Genomic DNA, 19,800 nt, shown 5'->3' on the forward strand with positions numbered 1-19,800 from the left:
TGTTTAACTCGTCAGTTTTGTCGGCAACAGCTACTTTCATTAAAAAAAAAAAAAAAAAAAAATCCTCTACAGGGGACTCCCGAAATCCTGCAGCAGCTGCGACAACCCAGGTAAATCCACTGGTCACCACCTCGTCCTCGAACGGAAAGACTTTTCGAGTCTACGGCAAGTGAGATTGGGGTCTCCATCGACTGCCTGAAGCCGGACTATCTCGACGCCAGTGATACTCCGCCCATCTGATTTTCGCGAGCGAGGCGTCCATTGAAAGGAAGGCAATTTTTGAGTGAGGAGCATTGCACAGGTTCACTCATGCTATGTGGACAGCGGGACCTAGCCTGACCTCACCTCTCCCACAAAAGTGCGATTTGATAATTTGGCCATTTTCACTTTTTGGGGATCGAACCTGAAGCAGAAACGCTTCCCAGTACCCTATAAGTGTTCCTGAATATTATAATTGTGAACACCATCTTCCTAACAGCACCAGGCAACATTGATCATCAATAGAGATTTATGATGGTGTGGAAAATTGTGTGACTGCAGCGACGCATAGTAATTTGTTATCGACAAGCACTATTGGAATAAAAGAAGGAAATTATTATGGCGAGAATACTATTTCTATTTGTTACTTCTGTGTAATACGTAAAAAATATCATGGAATAAAGATACACCAAGAGATGTTTGTGGATACCTCAATAAATGCATGGAAAATTATAGACCACACCATTCTGATAGTTGGAGGGTTTGCGAAAGCATATTCTTATAATTATCCATATTTTTCGATATTTGGAAAAATATAACGTCAAAAAATTGTATAGCCTATGTGTAATACTGAAATCAATACTGCAATACAACACAAGCAAAATTATAGAGATACGTACAAAGTCCAATATCTATAAATAGAAATTACATGGAGTCTACTGCTACATATAAGGAGGATCCAGACCACAAGGAAATAAGCAACATCACCAATATATATCAATATAATAATTTCCATGATAATAATAAAAAAGATTAGTCACCCCTTAAAATTGATATGTTAAAGTTTCTCTAACCAGTGTAAAATTACGTTTTCTCCGCCCAGGAGTAAACACTGAAAAAATAATTTCTGAAAGGGATCTATTGTATACAGTTGCAAAATATATTTATATATATTTGAAATACTTGGACATTTTTAAGGCTAAGAAGTTTCACGAATACTATAAGAACAGAAGAAAGTCAAACAGGTAATGGGAGAAGTTACATGTAGGTAGACAGTCTTCAATTGGGTCAATGGTGGCATATGTTTTACATGAGAACAAACTGACATACCCATAACAGGTTTAAAAGATGTTATATATGCTGGTAATAATTATGTAGCCGAGTTCTAAGATTTGTTAATATATTCTAAATAATAAATAACTACTAGTGGGGTGGATCACAGGGGCTGGGGCACGTTGGTAAACATACAATTGAATCCCTCAATTTGTAACATAATTATAGACTGAAAGTGTAAGAGTCCATTTCTTATTTTGACATAATTTCTTCAGAGGCTTTCTTTTAGGAGGCGATGGGATAAGTTTTGCCAAATGTTGGGGGTTTTAAAATATTCACCATACCAACAACAATATTGATATAATATATACTAGACAGTGGCAGTACTACCCCAGTACACCAATAGTGGGATGTCTTTATACATTATGTATGAAACTTCCAGAATAGTGGGGCATCTTGCAATTAGGATTGGATCTGCACAATTTTTTTTTTCATGTTTGAGTTCTGCTAACCTAACCTAATTTATCTTTTCATCTTGTGCCCATGATTTACTATTGAGTAGCAAGTATTGAATATTCTTGATGTCATAATGTAGGCATAACATATTGATGCAAGCTCCCAGAGTTGGTACTCAAAATATAATGATTGTTATAAGTTGTCATAAAATATATATCTTATAAATCACATATCAGTAGCACTCCTCCCCATTTCCAAAAAAATCACCATCCATGTCTCAATACTTAACCCATTAAACTCCGATGACAAGATGTCTTGTCATTTGGTCAAATAAAACAAAAAATCATAAAACACCAAAATGTTTGATCAAACACCAGAAAAATATGACGTCAGTAGTCCTCGCTTCACTCGCGAGCGAAGCGAGGACTACTGACGTCATATTTTTCTGGTGTTTGATCAAACATTTTGGTGTTTTATGATTTTTTGTTTTATTTGACCAAATGACAAGACATCTTGTCATTGGAGTTTAATGGGTTAATTCCTTGGTGAAATCTGGATTGTGCTGCAGCTTGTAGAACAAAGAACACGTTTTCACCACCTTTGAAGATATTCTACTTCAGAGAACTCTACTCTCTTTAAAATATTAACAGCACAAGAGTACTGAGTGATATATATTATGTCTATTTATCAAAAAATCTTCATCCTTATATGAGAGGTAACCAGCTGAGGTAGCCCACTTCCACTCATCAATCACTTGTTTCCCATCCACCTTAGCTCGTTGTGGATGAAGGGCCATCCTTGCCCCAGCCCATTTCCCAAGTCAGAAGCAATGCAGCAAGACACATCAAGACCCACAACCTAAGCTGGTTTACTCCCATTACTTATACATGGCAACCCTCCCTTCTTGGCCCCTCATGCAAAAATAGAGATGAAGAGAAATCCCTTCAGGCTGCATACGTGTTTTGTCGACTCACAACCATTCTCCACTCACTCTTATTTCTTGCCTTTTCCCTTTAATGCTCAATAGACATTCTCCTTCTACTTAAGGCCTCTTCCACCTCATCAATCCATCTTTTTCTTGGTCATCCTTTCATGTTTTCTTTACTTCTGCCTTCCACAGTTTTTGTTAGTCTTTCCTTACTCATTCTTTTTGTTTACCCAAACCATCCCAAAATTCTTTTGTCCGCCCTGTCCGCCAACTCCCATTCCACGCCTTGCTCTCTTCCTCACCTCATTTCTCTCTCTATCCACTTTTGTAACCCCCACCATGCTTCTCATACACTTCATCTCAAATACTTGAAATTTACTTCTTTTTGCCTCCTTTAAATTCCAAGTGTCTGCTCCCATACAGTGCCATAGGCATCATTACCCTGTCATGTAATCTTGTTTTCATCCATTCCCAGATACTTTTTCATTCTCCCAAGACATTTACTTGCTTCCCTCACTCTACAGTTCAGCGTCACTCTCACTCTTCCATTTCTGCTTTATGTGATCCTGAATACTTAAAACTATCCACCTCTGCTAGCCTTCCACTTTTAAGACTTACCTTCAATTTGCTGCCACCCGTTATACATCTCATCACCGCTATTATCCACATTTACTTTCAACTTGCTCCTATCACATACCTTCCCAAACTCAGTCACTAACTGCCTTAGACCCTCCTCTGACTCAGGCACAAGTACAGTATCATCAGCATTTGCCTCACATCCATGTACATTGAACATATTGAACATCCATGGTGACATAACACAACCCTGACACCCCCCCCCGACTCCTCAAACCACTCACTCTCACCATTTCTAACCCTAACCCAAGTTCTGCTACTCTTGTAAAAGCTTTTGAGTGCTAGCAGTTTTCAAAGTATCCCATATATCTGCAGTACCTCCCACAATGCCCCATCCTGTCTAACCTAAGTCTCTTCTAGATTCATAAAGGCCCAAAAAACATCCTTACCTTTTGCCAAAAGATTCAGGTATATTATCTGCTGTACCATTAATATTTTATCTATGCACCTTAATCCCTCTAAAATTACAACATTCACATTTGTCTCCTTTTTCCTTTGTAAAGTAGAACTATATAAGCACTCCTGTCTTCTGGCACATCCCCCTCCCTCAGGCACACATTAAACAACTGACTAGCCAATCCATTATAACTTTTCCTCTCTTTGTCAGAAAATTCACATGACACCTATCCAACCCAGGTGTCTTATTAGCTTTCATCACTTTCCGTGCTCTTTGTAACTCATCTTTTCCCAAAGACCTTGCAGTTTTCCTCTTCCATCACAATAATTTTCCTAGATCCTCCCATTGAATCACTCCCACCCTAACTTCCTTTTTATTCTACAGTACTCATTAACATCTGTCCATCTGCATTCTGTATCTTCTCCTCTTTACTTGACACACCTATATCACTCTTCACTTCCTTCTAAAACAATTATATATATATATATATATATACATTAATTTTCTGTAAAACTCTTAGCTCATTTTGCATCTGCCCTCCTTGCCTCCTTCACCTTGTGTTTAGTTTCTCCTCTCTCCTTATATTCATCATATACAACAAATCCACAAATGCTGTCTTCTCTTCTCCCACTGCCTTCACCTCTTCATGAAACCATTTACTACCTTTCCTTCTGTTCCTTCCCATCCTCCTCATCCCTCATACCATCTTTGGACACACTGTCACTTCCTTTGTGAAACATATCCATTCCTCTTCTACTCCTACTTCCCCTTTATCCCTCACCACCTTCCACACCTCTCTCAGCTACTCTTGGTACTTTTTCTTGTGTCCATTCTCATTCAGCACCTCTCTTACTTCCCACCCTTTTCCTCCTCCACTCTCAATTTCCATTCTACTAAAAATTATCTGACACCCTCTTTACTCTCTCATCTGAAAACATGAATGATGAAAACTTCCTCTCCTTCCTTTGGATACCACTATAGAGTCCATTAACCCATTAAACTGCAATGACAAGATTCTTGTCATTTGGTCAAATAAAACAAAAAATCATAAAACACCAAAATGTTTGATCAAACACCAGAAAAGTATGACGTCAGTCCTCGCTTCGTGAAGTGAGGACTGACGTCATACTTTTCTGGTGTTTGATCAAACATTTTGGTGTTTTATGATTTTTTGTTTTATTTGACCAAATGACAAGAATCTTGTCATCGCAGTTTAATGGGTTAATGCCCTATCTACCACCTTTCCCTCCACCTCCATTTCCATTGTATACTTATGTCTTGCTCACTTCATAGATATCGTGTTTGCTATCATCAATCCATTTCAGAACACATCTCCAACATCATTTATCCACAAAGGTTCTCACCTGGGATAAAATATGTGGGTTTTTGTGAGTGCGTATGGCCCTGGTAATGAGAAAAATATAGAAGAAAGGGATTTTTTTCATAGATTTAGATAGGTGTTTTGAGAGTTTTCAGAAGAATATAAATAAGGTGATTTTACATACACTGAATGGTCCCCAGTAAACAGATTTTCATCTTTTCAACCACATTAATTCACTTTAATTCCATGCCATCACAGTCGAGACTGATGAGGAGCTCAATGGAAGATTATATACAGAAACTGATACATGGTCAAGCTAAGGACTTGAACCCAGCTTAGATGTAATGACCAGTGACTTAGCCCATTGTGCTATCAAGAGAGATATGTGTGTGTGTATATATATATATATGTATGCATATATATCAGTATATATATATATGTATGCATATATAATATATACACACACATATGTATACATATTTCAAATCTGTGTTAACTAAAGAAAACATACACAATTGGGATGAAGGAAGGGGAGAAAGTTCCGAAATAATTGTGACACAGAAAGAAATAAGGGACCAAATAATGAACCTTGATGTAAAAAAAAAAATCATACAGCCCGGACAGAATTGCAAACTGGATACTTAAAGAAAGTGTAGATGAACTAATGGACAGAATATATAAGATAATAGATTGCTCACTCAGAAAGAAAAAAGTACTGGAAGACTTAAAAATGGCAATATTGTGCCAATATATAAAGGGGGAACAAGGAAGACCCAACAAATTATAGACTGGTTTCCCTTATAAGTACAATAGCCAAAATCTTTTAGCAAGTTATCAAAAGTAGATGGACAAGACATCTGGAGGAGAACAATATACAAAATCTGAGACAATTTGGATTTAGACAGGGAAGGTTATGTGCCACAAATTTGATCTGTTTCTATTCAAGGTTAATAGATATAATGCAAGAAAGGGATGGATGGGAAGACTGTGCTTTCCTGGATTTACAAAAGGCGTTTGATAAAGTACCACACAAAAATTATTAAGAAAACTTGAAACAACAGGAGGTATACAAGGAAAACTATTGAAATGGATGGAATATTTCTTGCATGGAAGAAAAATGAGAGTGGTGCTCAGAGACAAAAACTCTACTTGAAAAGAAATGATAAGTGGAGTCCCACAGGGTTCAGTGCTGGCGCCAATAATGTTTTCTATATATGTAAATGACATGGATAAAGGTGTAGAATGTTACATGAACTTCTTTTCAGATGATGCAAAACTACTAAAGAAAGTAAGTATGGAGAAAGATTGTGAATCGCTACAGAGAAGGAAAGGTACTGGAAGACTGGAAAAGTGCCAATATTGTGCCAAGGTCTGGGAATGGAGTCAGAAGTGGGAAGTGGACTTCAAAATTAAGAAATGTAGTATAATGGAATTTGGAAAAAGTAAAAAAAGAATATCAAGACAATGGAAAATTGGTGCAATGGAATTAAAGAAAGTTAGTTCTGAGAAGGACCTAAGAGTAATCATCACCAAAGAAATGTCCTCAGACAAGCAGATAAAATAGAGAAACCTACAATTTGTCAAGATCAATAAAAGTGACTTAATTATTTGGATGAGGAAATGATAAAGAAAATACTAGTCACACTGATAAAACCAAGATTGGAGTACACAGTGACACAATGGACGCCCATTAAAAAAAGAATATAAGGAAAATAGAAAGAATCCAAATAGCAACGACAAAGATGGCCCCAACATTTTCAAAACTGGCATATGAGCAAAGGTTGTCTAAACTGGAACTACCAACCCTGGAACAAAGAAGAGAAAGAGGTGATCTGTTGGCCATTTACAGAATTATGAAAGGCCTGGAAGTTCTTGATAGAGAAGACTTATTATATTTGGGTAGAAGAAAAACATGGGGACATGAAAAGAAACTCAAAAAGGACAGTTATAGAAGAGATCTGAAAAAAACAGTTTTCCACACAGAGTGGTGGATGTCTGGAACAAATTGGATGAAACAAAAGTGTATGCAAACACCATACATGAATTTAAGAATAAGCTAGATGTTGCAAGATACAAAGATAGGTCACCACGAGCATAGCTCCTCTTCCCGTATAATAAAACTAGGTAATTACAACGGGTTAAATACACACATGGAAAAAGATTGTGAATCACTACAGAGAGACCTGGACAAGGTCTGGGAATGGAGTCAAAAGTGGGAAGTGAACTTCAACATTAAGAAATGTAGTTTAATGGAATTTGGAAAAAGTAAAAAAAAAAAAAAAAAAAAAAAAATCAAGACAATATAAAATTGGTGCAAAGGAAGTCAAGAAAGTTTGTTCCAGAAAAAGGACCTAGGAGTCATTATCACCAAAGACATGTCTGCAGACAACCAACAATTTATGAAGATCAATAAAGGTGGCTTTTAATTACTTGGATGAGGTAATGGTAAAAAAAAAAAAAAAAAAAAAAAAAAATACTAGTCATACAGATAAGACCAAGATTGGAGTATGCTGTGACACCATGGACACCCAGTACAAAAAAGAATATAAGAAAAATAGAAAGAATACAAATAGCAACAGCAAAGATGGCCCCAACACTTTGAAAATGGACATACGAGCAAAGATTGTCTAAACTGGAACTACCAACCCTGGAACAAAGAAGAGAAAGGGGTGATCTATTGGCCATTTACAAAATCATGAAAGGCATGGAAGTCCTTGACAGAGGAGATTTATTAAAGTGGGATAGGAGAAAAACAGGGGGTCATGAAAAGGAACTCAAAAAGGGTACCCATAGAAGAGATCTGAAAAAAAAAAAATCCACGCAGAGTGGTGGATGTCTGGAACAAATTAGATGAAACAATAGTGTGTGCAAACACCATACAAAAATTTAAGAACAAACTAGATGTGAGATACAAACACACACACTTATAATGTATATATGATATATGATCTATATATATATATTACAAAGGATTACAAAGGCAAAGCATGCCGACAGGAGACCTTTTGATCCATATCTAGGTCGGATGCAAAAAAAAAAAAAAAAAAAAAAAAAAAAAAAAAAAAAAAAAAATCATATTAATAATAAATTAAAACTATAACAATGTAAATAACAATTAAAATACATAAATAAATGCATTGGTATAGTTGAATAACAAACAAACAGGTAAATAGTAAATGATAATAAATTGACATATAACTAATAATAAATGAAAATCAGACAGACAAATTATAACAAAACAAAAACAAATAATATAACAAATTATAATAATTACAGCATCTTACTTAGGTATTTATCTAAATGATTCTTAAAGCTTCGAACTGAACTACATTGCACTACCTGTGCAGGAAGTTTATTCCATTCATTAACTACACGGTTGGCAAAGTTGTTTCTACCTACTTCCAAATTGAATCTATTTCCGGACAGTTTGAGACCATTGTTTCTTGTCTGATTCTCATTCAATGTGAAAATTTGGTCACTTTTGATGTTGTCAATTCCCTTTAAAATCTTAAAGACCTGTATCAAGTCACCTCTGAGTCTACGCTTTTTTAGGGAAAACAGATTCATGTGCTTAAGTCGATTTTCGTATGATTTATTTTTGATATTTGGAATCAGTTTTGTGGCTCGCCGTTGTACTTTTTCCAGTCTGTCAATGTCTTTAATGAGATTCGGTGACCATACGGAAACAGCATATTCCAAATGTGGACGAACTAACGATTTATATAGCTTGTTAATGAGTGATGGACTTTTGAAATCAAAAGATCGCGCAATCAATCCCAGAATCTTATTTGCTTTCTCAGAGGCTGAAATACACTGCTTGGATGATTTGAGGTCGTTACTGATAATTACGCCGAGATCTTTTTCACTATCCACTTTTGTTAACGAATTTCCAAATAACTTGTAATCGTACTTGCTGTTATTTTTACCTATGTGCATTACCTTGCATTTACTTGTGTTAAATTTCATTAGCCACTTTTCAGACCATTGCTGTAATTGATCTAAATCTTCTTGAATATCTAATTGGTTTGAGTGATTATTTGCCACTCCGCACAGTTTTGTATCATCAGCAAATTTGGAAACAGTAGATTTTAGTCCATGGTCTATATCATTTATATATACTATGAATAGAAGTGGCCCAAGAACGGAACCCTGAGGAACTCCACTTGCAACACTTTTCCATCCAGAAGTTTTTCCATTTAAAACAACTCTCTGTTTTCGACCTTTCAACCAATTACTAGTCCAACCTAATAGGCTACCACTTATTCCATGCAAAGCTAATTTAGTAAGTAGTCTTTCGTGTGGGACGGTATCAAAAGCTTTTGCAAAGTCTAGATATATTAAATCTATATTGTTTCTTTTGTCAAAATTCGAGACAACTGTGTTGTAGAATTCGAGTAAGTTAGTCACGCAAGAACGTTTCCGTCTGAAACCATGTTGGCTATCATTTATCAAACGGTTACTTTCTAAATGATATATATATATGTTTATATATATATATATATACAGTCAACTCTCAATAAATGCGAGGGTTACATTCCTGGAGACATCGTGTTAATCAAAATCACGTTAGTTAAACATATTTTTCCCATAGGAAATAATGGTAATAGGGGGAGTTAGGTTCCTGGACACTGTTACTCTAAACTTGAACAAACACATTATTAATACATTTGTCGGTTACAGAAACAGCAAAAACACACATTCTTTGTAAATATTTCTAGTACATATTTATTCTATATGCACACAAGAACAAACAAAATTAGTTCATTATTAATTGTGGGTTGGTGACACCATTTTCTTTTTTGTTTTTGTGTAGAACAGAAAACAAGAGTTTACAATCTCTAACTAAATTATTCATATCTCTGTAACAAATTTTACAGCTTATAATCACGGTCCATACATTTGAAAATTAGTTTAACATTAATTGTGGGTTGGTGACACCGTTTTCTTTTTTGTTTTGGTGTAGAACAGAAAGCGAGAGTTTACAATATCTAAATATTAATTTCTCTGTAATAAAATTTCAAGCTTTTATGACTTATAATCATGGTCCATACCTTTAAAAATTAGTGTAGTATAGTGACACCATTTTCCTTTTTGTTTTGGTGTAGAAACTGAGATCAAAACAGAGCATGGGAGAGTGACGGTGCGGAGGCCCTCTCAGTGCTCTTACCACCAAATTCAAATCGTGTTAAATTGAAATTGTGTTATCTAAAAAAAATCCTTAAAAATAAACTCATGTTAAATCAAAAATGCGTTAGTTAACCTTGTGTTAATTGAGAGTTGACTGTATATATATTTATATATATATATGTATAATATATATATAAATATGTATGTTATTTCACTATGTTTTATATATGAGACATTATGATAATAGCATTTTCAATTTATATATTTATGCATTCTTTCAGTATGTTAACTCAAAGGTAATTGTTTGCCCTAGTTAGTCATTATCAGGGTGTATATTTATCCAAATTTGCAAGTGAGGTTTGTCCTACATTTTTGTACAATATATTCTCACTCTTAGTAGTAGACATTTTCCAAAAATTAAGTGTTGGATTTATCATTACAAAGAGATGTCATATTTTTAGAATTAATGAATTCTAGGTCCATGTATGAAAAAGTTTGTGGCACTACAATTCATTTTTTTTTTCTTTCTTATAATTACAGGTAAAGGTAACCTTCAAGATTTCACAGGAAAGTACTCATAGATTCCCTATATCTGGCATGTAACTATCCAAACATAAAAGACTGCAATTTGATCGTAGTTGTATATTGCTATCTCACAGGGTAAGCTCAGATTTCCCATGATGACCCAAGCAGGTGAAAAAGCTTTTGAGTGCGATCTGTGTGATGCAGCTTTCACACGCAAGAGGAATCTTAAAAGGCACATGATGATCCACACAGGAGAGAAGCCTTTCCAATGTGAACTTTGCAGTGCCGCCTTCACCCAGAAAGGGAGTCTGAAAGAGCACGTCATGACCCATACAGGAGAGAAGCCTTTCCAGTGCGACCAATGCACTTCAGCTTTTTCACGGAAGTTTGACCTGAAAAGGCACGTCTTGATCCATACCGGAGAAAAGCCTTTTCGTTGTGACTGGTGCGATGCAGCTTTCTCAGGAAAGGGTGATCTCAAAAAGCATGTGATGACTCACACAGGAGAGAAGCCATTCCCGTGTGGTCTGTGTGATTCAGCCTTCCCACGAATGAGTGACCTTAATAAGCATGTCAGGGTTCACTCCGGAGAGAAGCCTTTCCAGTGTGAACTGTGCGATGCATCTTTCTCACAAAAAGGTTATGTTAAACAGCATATGATGTCCCATACAGGAGAGAGGCCCTTCCAATGTGACTTGTGTGATTCAGCCTTCTCACGAAAGAGTTATCTTAATAAGCATATGTTGACACACACAAGAGAAAAGTCTTTTCATTGTGACTCGTGTGATTCAGTTTTTGCGCGAATTGGTGACCTCAATAAGCATTTGAGGGTCCACACAGGAGAGAAACCTTTCCATTGTGACCTCTGTGGTGCGGCTTTCACGCAAAAGGGATCTGTTAAACAGCATATGATGACCCACACAGGAGAGAAGCCTTTCCATTGTAACTTGTGTGATTCAACTTTCTCACGAAAGAGTCATCTCAATAAGCATGTGATGTCCAAACATAGAGAGAAACCATAATAGTTTGACTTGTGTATTGCAATATTCTTGTAAGGTTAATATAAACATATAAATGATGCACAAGTGAGAACCCTTACCCATGTGAACTGCACAACACAGCTTTCTCATGGAAAAGATATTACAAATGAAGCTGTGAAGACCCATACATAAAAGAAACCTTGAACATGGACTTTATTTTCACATTATCTTGATTACCCTTACACCTTAACTGAAGACAGAAAAACTATATGGTAACTAAGAAATGAGGTCATGTCTGTATTAGAAATGAATTCAAAGTATGCTTTATAGACCATTACTTTTATAGCCATGAATTGCATAACATTAAATGTATGTCTTAGCCAACTTTTTATTAGGTAGAATGGACTTTGAGTATGGTAAGGCATTTTAATAGAACTTTTACATTATTCTTTGAATCATTTGTCTATGTGCCCCTCTACATCAGAAATGTATATACATTCTAAGTGTTTAGGCAGGTATATTTAATATATCAAACAAGTATTGAGGTCCCTTATTGTATTGGCATTATATTTACTTTGTACTGGCAGGGACCAATGACAAGTACCTGTTTGTAGTCCTGCAAGATGGACAGTGAACTGCCCATATTCAAAATATGTTCACTCTGTCACCTCCATTAGGAGGTGCAGCCCGACACTTGATCTCTAGACTGGACCCAGGATATCTCTGTCCACTTCTACTGCATTTCTTACACCTTCACACCTTTTCACATGTGGAGAGCTGACAACTGGTGACTGCTCATTACTGCTTTCATTTGGTGAAGTAGAAACAGTCCCACATCAGTACAACAAACACAGACAACTGTGAGAAGATTCTTCCTAGGGGTATCTGTGGAAGGGCCCAGTGTTGGGCGGTGAGTTTTCCAATTGGTGAAACTTAAAGCAATAATCATTAATGTAATGGCAACATATTGAGTTGTTTCCAAACAGCCATATCAATTGGAGAGTGTAAATAAGTAGACTTCTTAAGCAGTCTCGAAATGTCTATGAATAGCTGTAATCCATGTCAATAATAAAGTTTTAATATAACCAAAGTTGGTGAAATAAAGATGAAATGTATGATGTTTTGAAATTTATAGGAAAATTTAAGAGAATAAACATGAAATATTAAAGTGGGACTACTCAGTACTTTTGAGTCATGGGGTTTTACAAGGGAAACCTTAATCAGAAGATCAATTTAGTAGTGGTACTACCCGACAAATGATGCTTTAACCTGTAACAGACAAATTTTTAAGGGATTTCTTTCTTTTCTGGCGGGAAGTGAGTTGTTGAGGGAAACGGCTTGTCAGATCACATCCTCATCCCCTGGCTGGAACTCTCTCACATCTAGCAGTTGTTATGAAGGGTATAAAGGAGAATGTCTGTCGAGGTTAGTTTTGGTCTCAGGATGTGCTGAAGCAAAATCTAGGGCCTCAGCAAAGAGAGGGAAAGAGAATGAAAAGTCGTCCTGGGATAAGGTTGACATAGTTGCTGACATAGACTTTTCATCATCCTGTGGTGATGTCATCTCGGCTGATCTGCATAGTTCAAGGTAGTATGTCGTATAAGAGGATCACATGAAAAATGATTGAATGTCCATTACCTTTGATGAATTTCAAGAGACTATAAGAATGGCTTTGTTGAGTGATTTATAGGCATGGACTATAAAGATTCATTATAAGAGATAGCTATTTATTTTTTTCATAACCACTGAAATATTTCCATGAAAATAGAGATTATTCTTAATTGACACAATATATATAAACTGAGAGGCATTGTATAAATAAGATATAAATTAAATTTAGGGAGTGAGGGGCTCAGAAGGATATCAAGGCATCCACCACATAAAACTTTTTTGTGCTTGTGTTGATTCAAACAAACCACATAATTCAAATTAAATGTATTATTTTATCAGTTGCATTACGTCAAATTTGCATAAAATAAACTTGTATGGATTAAGAACTACCTGTAAATTGCATTCTAAAATTTAACTTGCAAATTTTAATTCATGATGATGATGGTGTTCATTTTAATTTTATCTTGATCCTCTTTTGCATCGGCCAAAGATATGAATTTTTTTTCTCTTGTATTTTACATTTGCTTTGTTTTCTAGCCAGTGTGCCCTGTACTCTTTCATTCTGCACCATACTTGTTTTGTTCCACTGAATAAATTGACAAAGTTGTTTCATTCCTATGACTTCAGATGTAAGTTGAACATGTTGAAGCCATACTGATTTCTTTCTTGTCAATGTTTTGGATCATTAGTTAGTGTGTGCCATAAATACAAGGAGCTTATAAAGTCTGTGTACCTGTCCTATTATTCTAGCTACTGTCAGGCTATTTCATTCAACTGTATTTGACCCTTTGTTAAGGAAATGATGCATATTATTTATGATAGTAACAATGTTAATGCTATTGCTCTCATATGCTTTTATCAAATGCATTCCATTCTTTGTCCCATGTGGATTTTCCAGCTTTGTAAAGTTCATTAGTAAAGATCTCTTGAAACAAACCTTGGGCTTTAGTCTTTGTTGTATTATTTTGGTACATTTTCTATGTCATTGGTTCATACTAAGAAGAACAGACATAGGAATAGAGGAGAAACTTGGGGTGCATAAGCCCCTGCCTCTCTTTTTTTTTTTTTCTTTTCTTTATTTTAAAAGTACCTTTTTAGTAAAAGCTACATGTATATACATATACCAATGGCTTTTTCCCTCATACAAGGGAGGTAGCCAAAGTCAAAAGTATAAATCCATTCCCACCCATTTCATTCCCACATACTCCACTCCCATTCACCACTGCTCCCTTTTTTCTTGGCTCCTGGATGATGGGTCATCCCTGCATCTCGCCCATTGCCATGGGTCAGAAACAATGCAGCAAGACACAGCATATCCACAGCAAGGTTGCTTCACTTAATCGGCGACCCCCCCCCCTCCATCCCTTCAGGTAGAAAAAAGAGAAGACTTGGGGAAATCCCTTTGGGCTGCATCAAAATATCATTCACACATACTCACCTCCTATCCTCCACCCACTCACCTCTCACTCATCACAGCATCATCCATACACAACTATTCTCCACTCACCCCTATCTTCTGTTGTTCCCTGTTCTTCCTTAACAGGCATTCCCCTTTTTCCAAATGCTCCTTTTACTCCATACGTCCATCTCATCCTTGGTCATCCCCTCATGTTCACCCCTTCTACCTCTGCCTTCCACACCTCTTTTACTAATCTTTCACTCATTCTCTCCATGTGTCCAAACCATCCCAATACTCTTTCACTAACCCTATCTCCCAACTCTCTTTCCACCCCTGTTCTCCTCCTCACCTCCTCATTTCTCATTCAATCCATCCTAGCAACCCCCGTCATACTTCTTAGGCATTTCATCTCAAACACATTTAAACTTTCTTCCTCTCTTATGTTACATGTTTCTGCATTGAATTTAATGGAACTTAGGATATTTATCACATACAGTTTGTGGAATTAATTTTCATAAATATTAGAGGAGTACCTTTTTCTATAACTGAGTCCTTGGCATTCAAAGGTTTACAAAAGAAAAGCATATTGACAGGAGACCTTTTGGTCCATAACTAGGTCAGATACTATGAATAAAGAAAATAAGTGAACAAAACAACTGGCAGGCATCACAGCATATTGCTTAGGTGTTTACCTAAATGAATTTTAAATCTTGGAATTGTACTACATTACACTGCCTTTGCAGCAAGTTAATACATTCATTGACTACATGGTGAAGTTGTTTCTATCCTCTTCCCAAATTGAATCTGTCCTGACAGCTTGAGTTATTTCTCATATGATTCATACTAAGTATGAAAATTCAATTTATTTGTTATTTTATGTATTATTTATTCTATATATATATTTTTTTTGTCATGTCAAATCCCTTCAGAATCTGGAAAACAAGTCACACCTGTGTCTGTACTTTTTTAGGATAAATAGATTCATTCATATATTTTAGGTTGTTTTCATATCAATTATTTCTGATATTTTGAATTGGTTTCGTTGCTTGCTGCTGTACTCTTCCAATCTGTCAATATCTTTATTGAGATTGAGCAACCAAATGAGACTCAGTGACCAGTGAGATTGAGCAACCATTCTGAAGGCCACGTGTTGCTGAGTAGTAGTAAGGGGATGGGGGGCAGCAGTTGTCAGTTCTTTGTGAAAAGGTAGAGGAAAGATAGTTGAAATTGATAGAGGTCTTTCTTAGGGTGTTAGGCCTGGCCTGGCCTGGCCTGGAGGCAGTGTCAGTCTCTCACGGCTGCACCTCTAGATGGGAATGTGGGCTTTAAAGATAATAAGCAGGAAGGAGAGAATTCTCACTTATGTCCATTTTGAAAGACCACCATTTACATGTTCCTTTCTTTGAGCCAGACCCATTGAAGTACATGAGCCTGATTACAAATCAAGAAGTAATTTGATTTGGAGACAACAGCTTAGGGGCCACGGAGTTGCCTCTGGTCATGGAGACGCCACTGTAACATGGAAAGACATAATGGGGAATGACTCGCCAGCCTGCTGCGCCAAACGGATCATCTCCACAGCGTTATCCATAGACCGGGTCAAATATCTCTGAGCTCTCATTCGGGAGGAGCAGGGGCTGTCGATCACGGGCCCAGCACGTGATCCAAGACCCGCTGTGGTGAATCACACACGGACAGAAGGAGGGGAGGAGGAGGAGGAGGAGGCGGAGGAAGAGAGGAAGGGGGGGAGTGTAATATTCTATCCATGTGAGTCCACTGATCTATGAGAAAGATGCTTGGCTCCCTAAAAATAATAACAATAACAAGTAAATCGATAGATAAACAAATTAATGAATCAATATATAAATAAATATATAGAGTAAATAAATAAATGAATATATCAGATAAATTAATGCATAAGATAGATAAACAATATAGAATAGAATTTGAAAAAAAAACTACATCTGCAAAATAAATAGAATTAAACACATACCTATATGAACACGCAAAATAAACAAACCAATGCAAGTAAGATAAAACAGGATTAATTAAAAGAAAAGTGTGCATGTCGTCTCAGACCCGTAGATCTTGATCTCTAAGCCACCATCTGTCCTGGCTTGATCACGTCATTTGTCGTCTCAGGTCTCCATTCTGGGCGATTGAGAACTCTAGCAGATGCTGCTTCCTGGCTGGCCAAAGAACGTTCCAGCAAAAATCTTGCCACAGGAAATTTATTTATTTATTTATTTATTTATGCATTTTTTTTTTATTCTTTTATTCGTTTATTTACTATAATTGACTCAATTATTGATTTATCTATTATCAATTTATCTATTTATCTATTTAATCCATTATCTATTAATTAATCATTTATTTACTCGTTTATATATATATATATATATATATATATATATATATATATATATATATATATATATATATATATATTTATTCATTATCTATCATTTATTCACTCAATTATTTATTCATTTATTATTTATATTTTTATTCATTTATTTATTCAATTATTTATTTATATATTCATTTATTCATTTATATATTTATTAATCCATTGAACATCATCGGAACAAGATGTGGTTTCACAGAGAACATTCAACTTAATGGAATCGTCTAAAAATAGTCAGAACAAAATAAATATATGTATAATATCTATCTGTGTAACAAAGTCTCCTCCCTTCCCCCTTACAAGGGGGGTAGCCAAATCTAAAGGTACATACCCACTCCCACCCATTCCACTCCCATCCACCACCCCTTCCTCCCTCTAATCTTAGCTCCTCGTGGATGACGGGTCATCCCTGTGTGATTCACGCCCACTACTCTGGGCCAGAAGCAATGCAGCAAGACACAGCACATCCACAGCAAGACCGCTTTACTTTATCGGCGACCCGGGGCGCCCCCCACCCCTCTCCGTCCCCTCATGCAGGAGAAGAGAAAACGGGAAGAAATCCTTTCTTCCTGCGTCAAAATATCATTCACACCTAGGGTCGTGGTGGCATGATGGTACGATCTTCGTCTTATAAAAAGTAAGCCACTCAGGCGAAGGTTCGAATCCCAGGGGGAGAGTTTATTTCCAAATGTTATAATGACACAAGAACATATGATAATACATATTATAACGACATATGACGTCACTGTATCAAACAGCTGAGGGCTTTAGTGCAACAAGGGCGTATTGACCCTGACTCCCAAAGCGGCCCATATACGATCAATTATATTGCGCAATATAATTGATCGTGTATGGGCCGCCTAAGATACAGAACAAGCAAACACACAAACGAATTGAAACGCAAACAAATCAAAATATGAATACATTCGTAAATAGATGAACGAACAGAGAGATTAATTAATAGATATATCAATGAATGAATATATTGATAAATAGTTAAATAAGCAAGATATAGCTAAGTTGATCGAATTTAAAACGAATACAGAATTACAGAATAACAAACAAACGGAAACAGATTAACAAATGAACATATTAATGAATAAACATTACACAAATAAAGATTTAGCTTTGGGGAAATGAAAATAGCTGGATGAACTACATAAATGAATCAAATAACTTTTCAATAAAGAGATGAAAATGTAGATATACGTGTGAGGCTGGGTCACCCCTTCAGCTTCCTTAACACTACAACACTCAGTCCTCGGAAATAGAAAACGAAGAAGAAATAAGAAAATACAAATAAATGAATAAATAAATAAATAAATAAATACATTAATAAATAAATAAATAAATTAATTAATTAATTGGTAAATGCATAACCAAGTAATCAAACAAATATAGGAATAATCAAATAGATAAGTAGATAAATAGATAATTAAATGAAAATGATCAATCAATAAATGAATAGATAAGTAAATGAATAGATAAATTAATATATAAACATATAATCAAACAACGAATACGCATATATATGTGTATACATATACATATATATACGTATATATATGTATATATGTATATATATATATATATACTGTATATATATATGTATATATATATATATACTCGTATATATATACGTATATATATATATGTATATATATATGTATATATATATATATATATATATATATATATATATATATATATATATTGTCACATATATTCCCATATATGTAAGGTTGAAATAGAATTATTACTTTGGATAAGGCGTCGCTCGCGATTACGTGGGTGTCCGATTACAGGACGAGTACTGAGGAGGTCCGTCCGTACAATGAAGTATTTGTTCTGGTTTTGCGTGACACTCAGCCTAGAACGGGGCAAAACGTTTTAGTAATTTGACCAATCAGGTTCAATCTCCATAGACGCAATTCCTATGGGCCAATCAGAGGATTTTTGTAGAAGGAACCAGAGCGCCTTGGGCGTGTCAGAGAGTCAGTTTAGGAGAAGTGGGTGCGATGTAAATTTGTGTTGCCTCGGGGCGGATTATCGGCTGAAGTAAGTCCTCTGTACTCCCCCTGTATTATTCTTAAGTCATTTTAACCCAGCTAGTGTTTCATGTCGTGGTGTGAAATGTCTATGGAAGTTACCTAGACAGTGTTTTCGTTGGTAAAGTATTAATTATCTAATTAATTTTCTTTCACCCCCGTTAAAAGTTTTCGAGCGGGAATCTTCTGTTTTGAAACTTATTTACTCATTTGAATGTTCAGTGATTGTAATTCTTCATGTAATCCTATTAACTTTAATGAATAGTGTTAAATGTTATCTGTGCGTTTCATTTTTCTTGATTTTTATGATAGTACAAAATCAAGTGGCGGCGGCCTTGAAATTTCTTTAAGATACCCAAAGACATGGGATGGGGTCTTGGGAACTCAGTCACCCATTCACTCTTACTATGTCTTACGAGTCTGATGACAGCTTTGTAATTTCTCTTTGAGTTATCCCAAAGTCTTGGGAACTCATTTTCCTTTACTTTAAATCTATTGCAAGCCAGATATGTGAGCGAGATTCGTAACAATATATATATATATATATATATATATATATATATATATACATATATATATATATATATTCAACAAGAACCCATTGTGTTGGATAAGAAGATATGAAATAAATGATATCCGTATATTTCGATCACGGACTGTGATCCTCTTAAGTGGAATACGTATTCCACTGAAGAGGATCACAGTCCGTGATCG

At 35.7% G+C, this 19,800-nt stretch overlaps 2 protein-coding genes across 3 annotated transcripts in view; both read left to right on the top strand.

Annotated features, from left to right (window-relative positions):
- Positions 1-19,800, top strand: part of LOC143031686 (uncharacterized) — a 267,646-nt gene that overhangs the window by 230,726 nt on the left and 17,120 nt on the right. The window lies entirely within an intron of this gene.
- LOC143031684 (uncharacterized) lies at positions 1,083-15,546 on the top strand. The gene is made up of 2 exons (XM_076195829.1): positions 1,083-1,223; positions 10,657-15,546. The coding sequence occupies exon 2, from the start codon at positions 10,794-10,796 to the stop codon at positions 11,661-11,663; it is 870 nt and encodes a 289-aa protein (XP_076051944.1). The 5' UTR covers positions 1,083-1,223; positions 10,657-10,793; the 3' UTR covers positions 11,664-15,546.

Source organism: Oratosquilla oratoria, chromosome 12, assembly GCF_046742065.1.
Source record: "Oratosquilla oratoria isolate Oo_2021 chromosome 12, ASM4674206v1, whole genome shotgun sequence".
NCBI lineage: Eukaryota > Metazoa > Arthropoda > Malacostraca > Stomatopoda > Squillidae > Oratosquilla > Oratosquilla oratoria.

Bases quoted from the DNA above. Each gene is read 5' to 3' on its own strand.
- LOC143031684 (XM_076195829.1), top strand. From the start codon at position 10,794: ATGATGACCCAAGCAGGTGAAAAAGCTTTTGAGTGCGATCTGTGTGAT.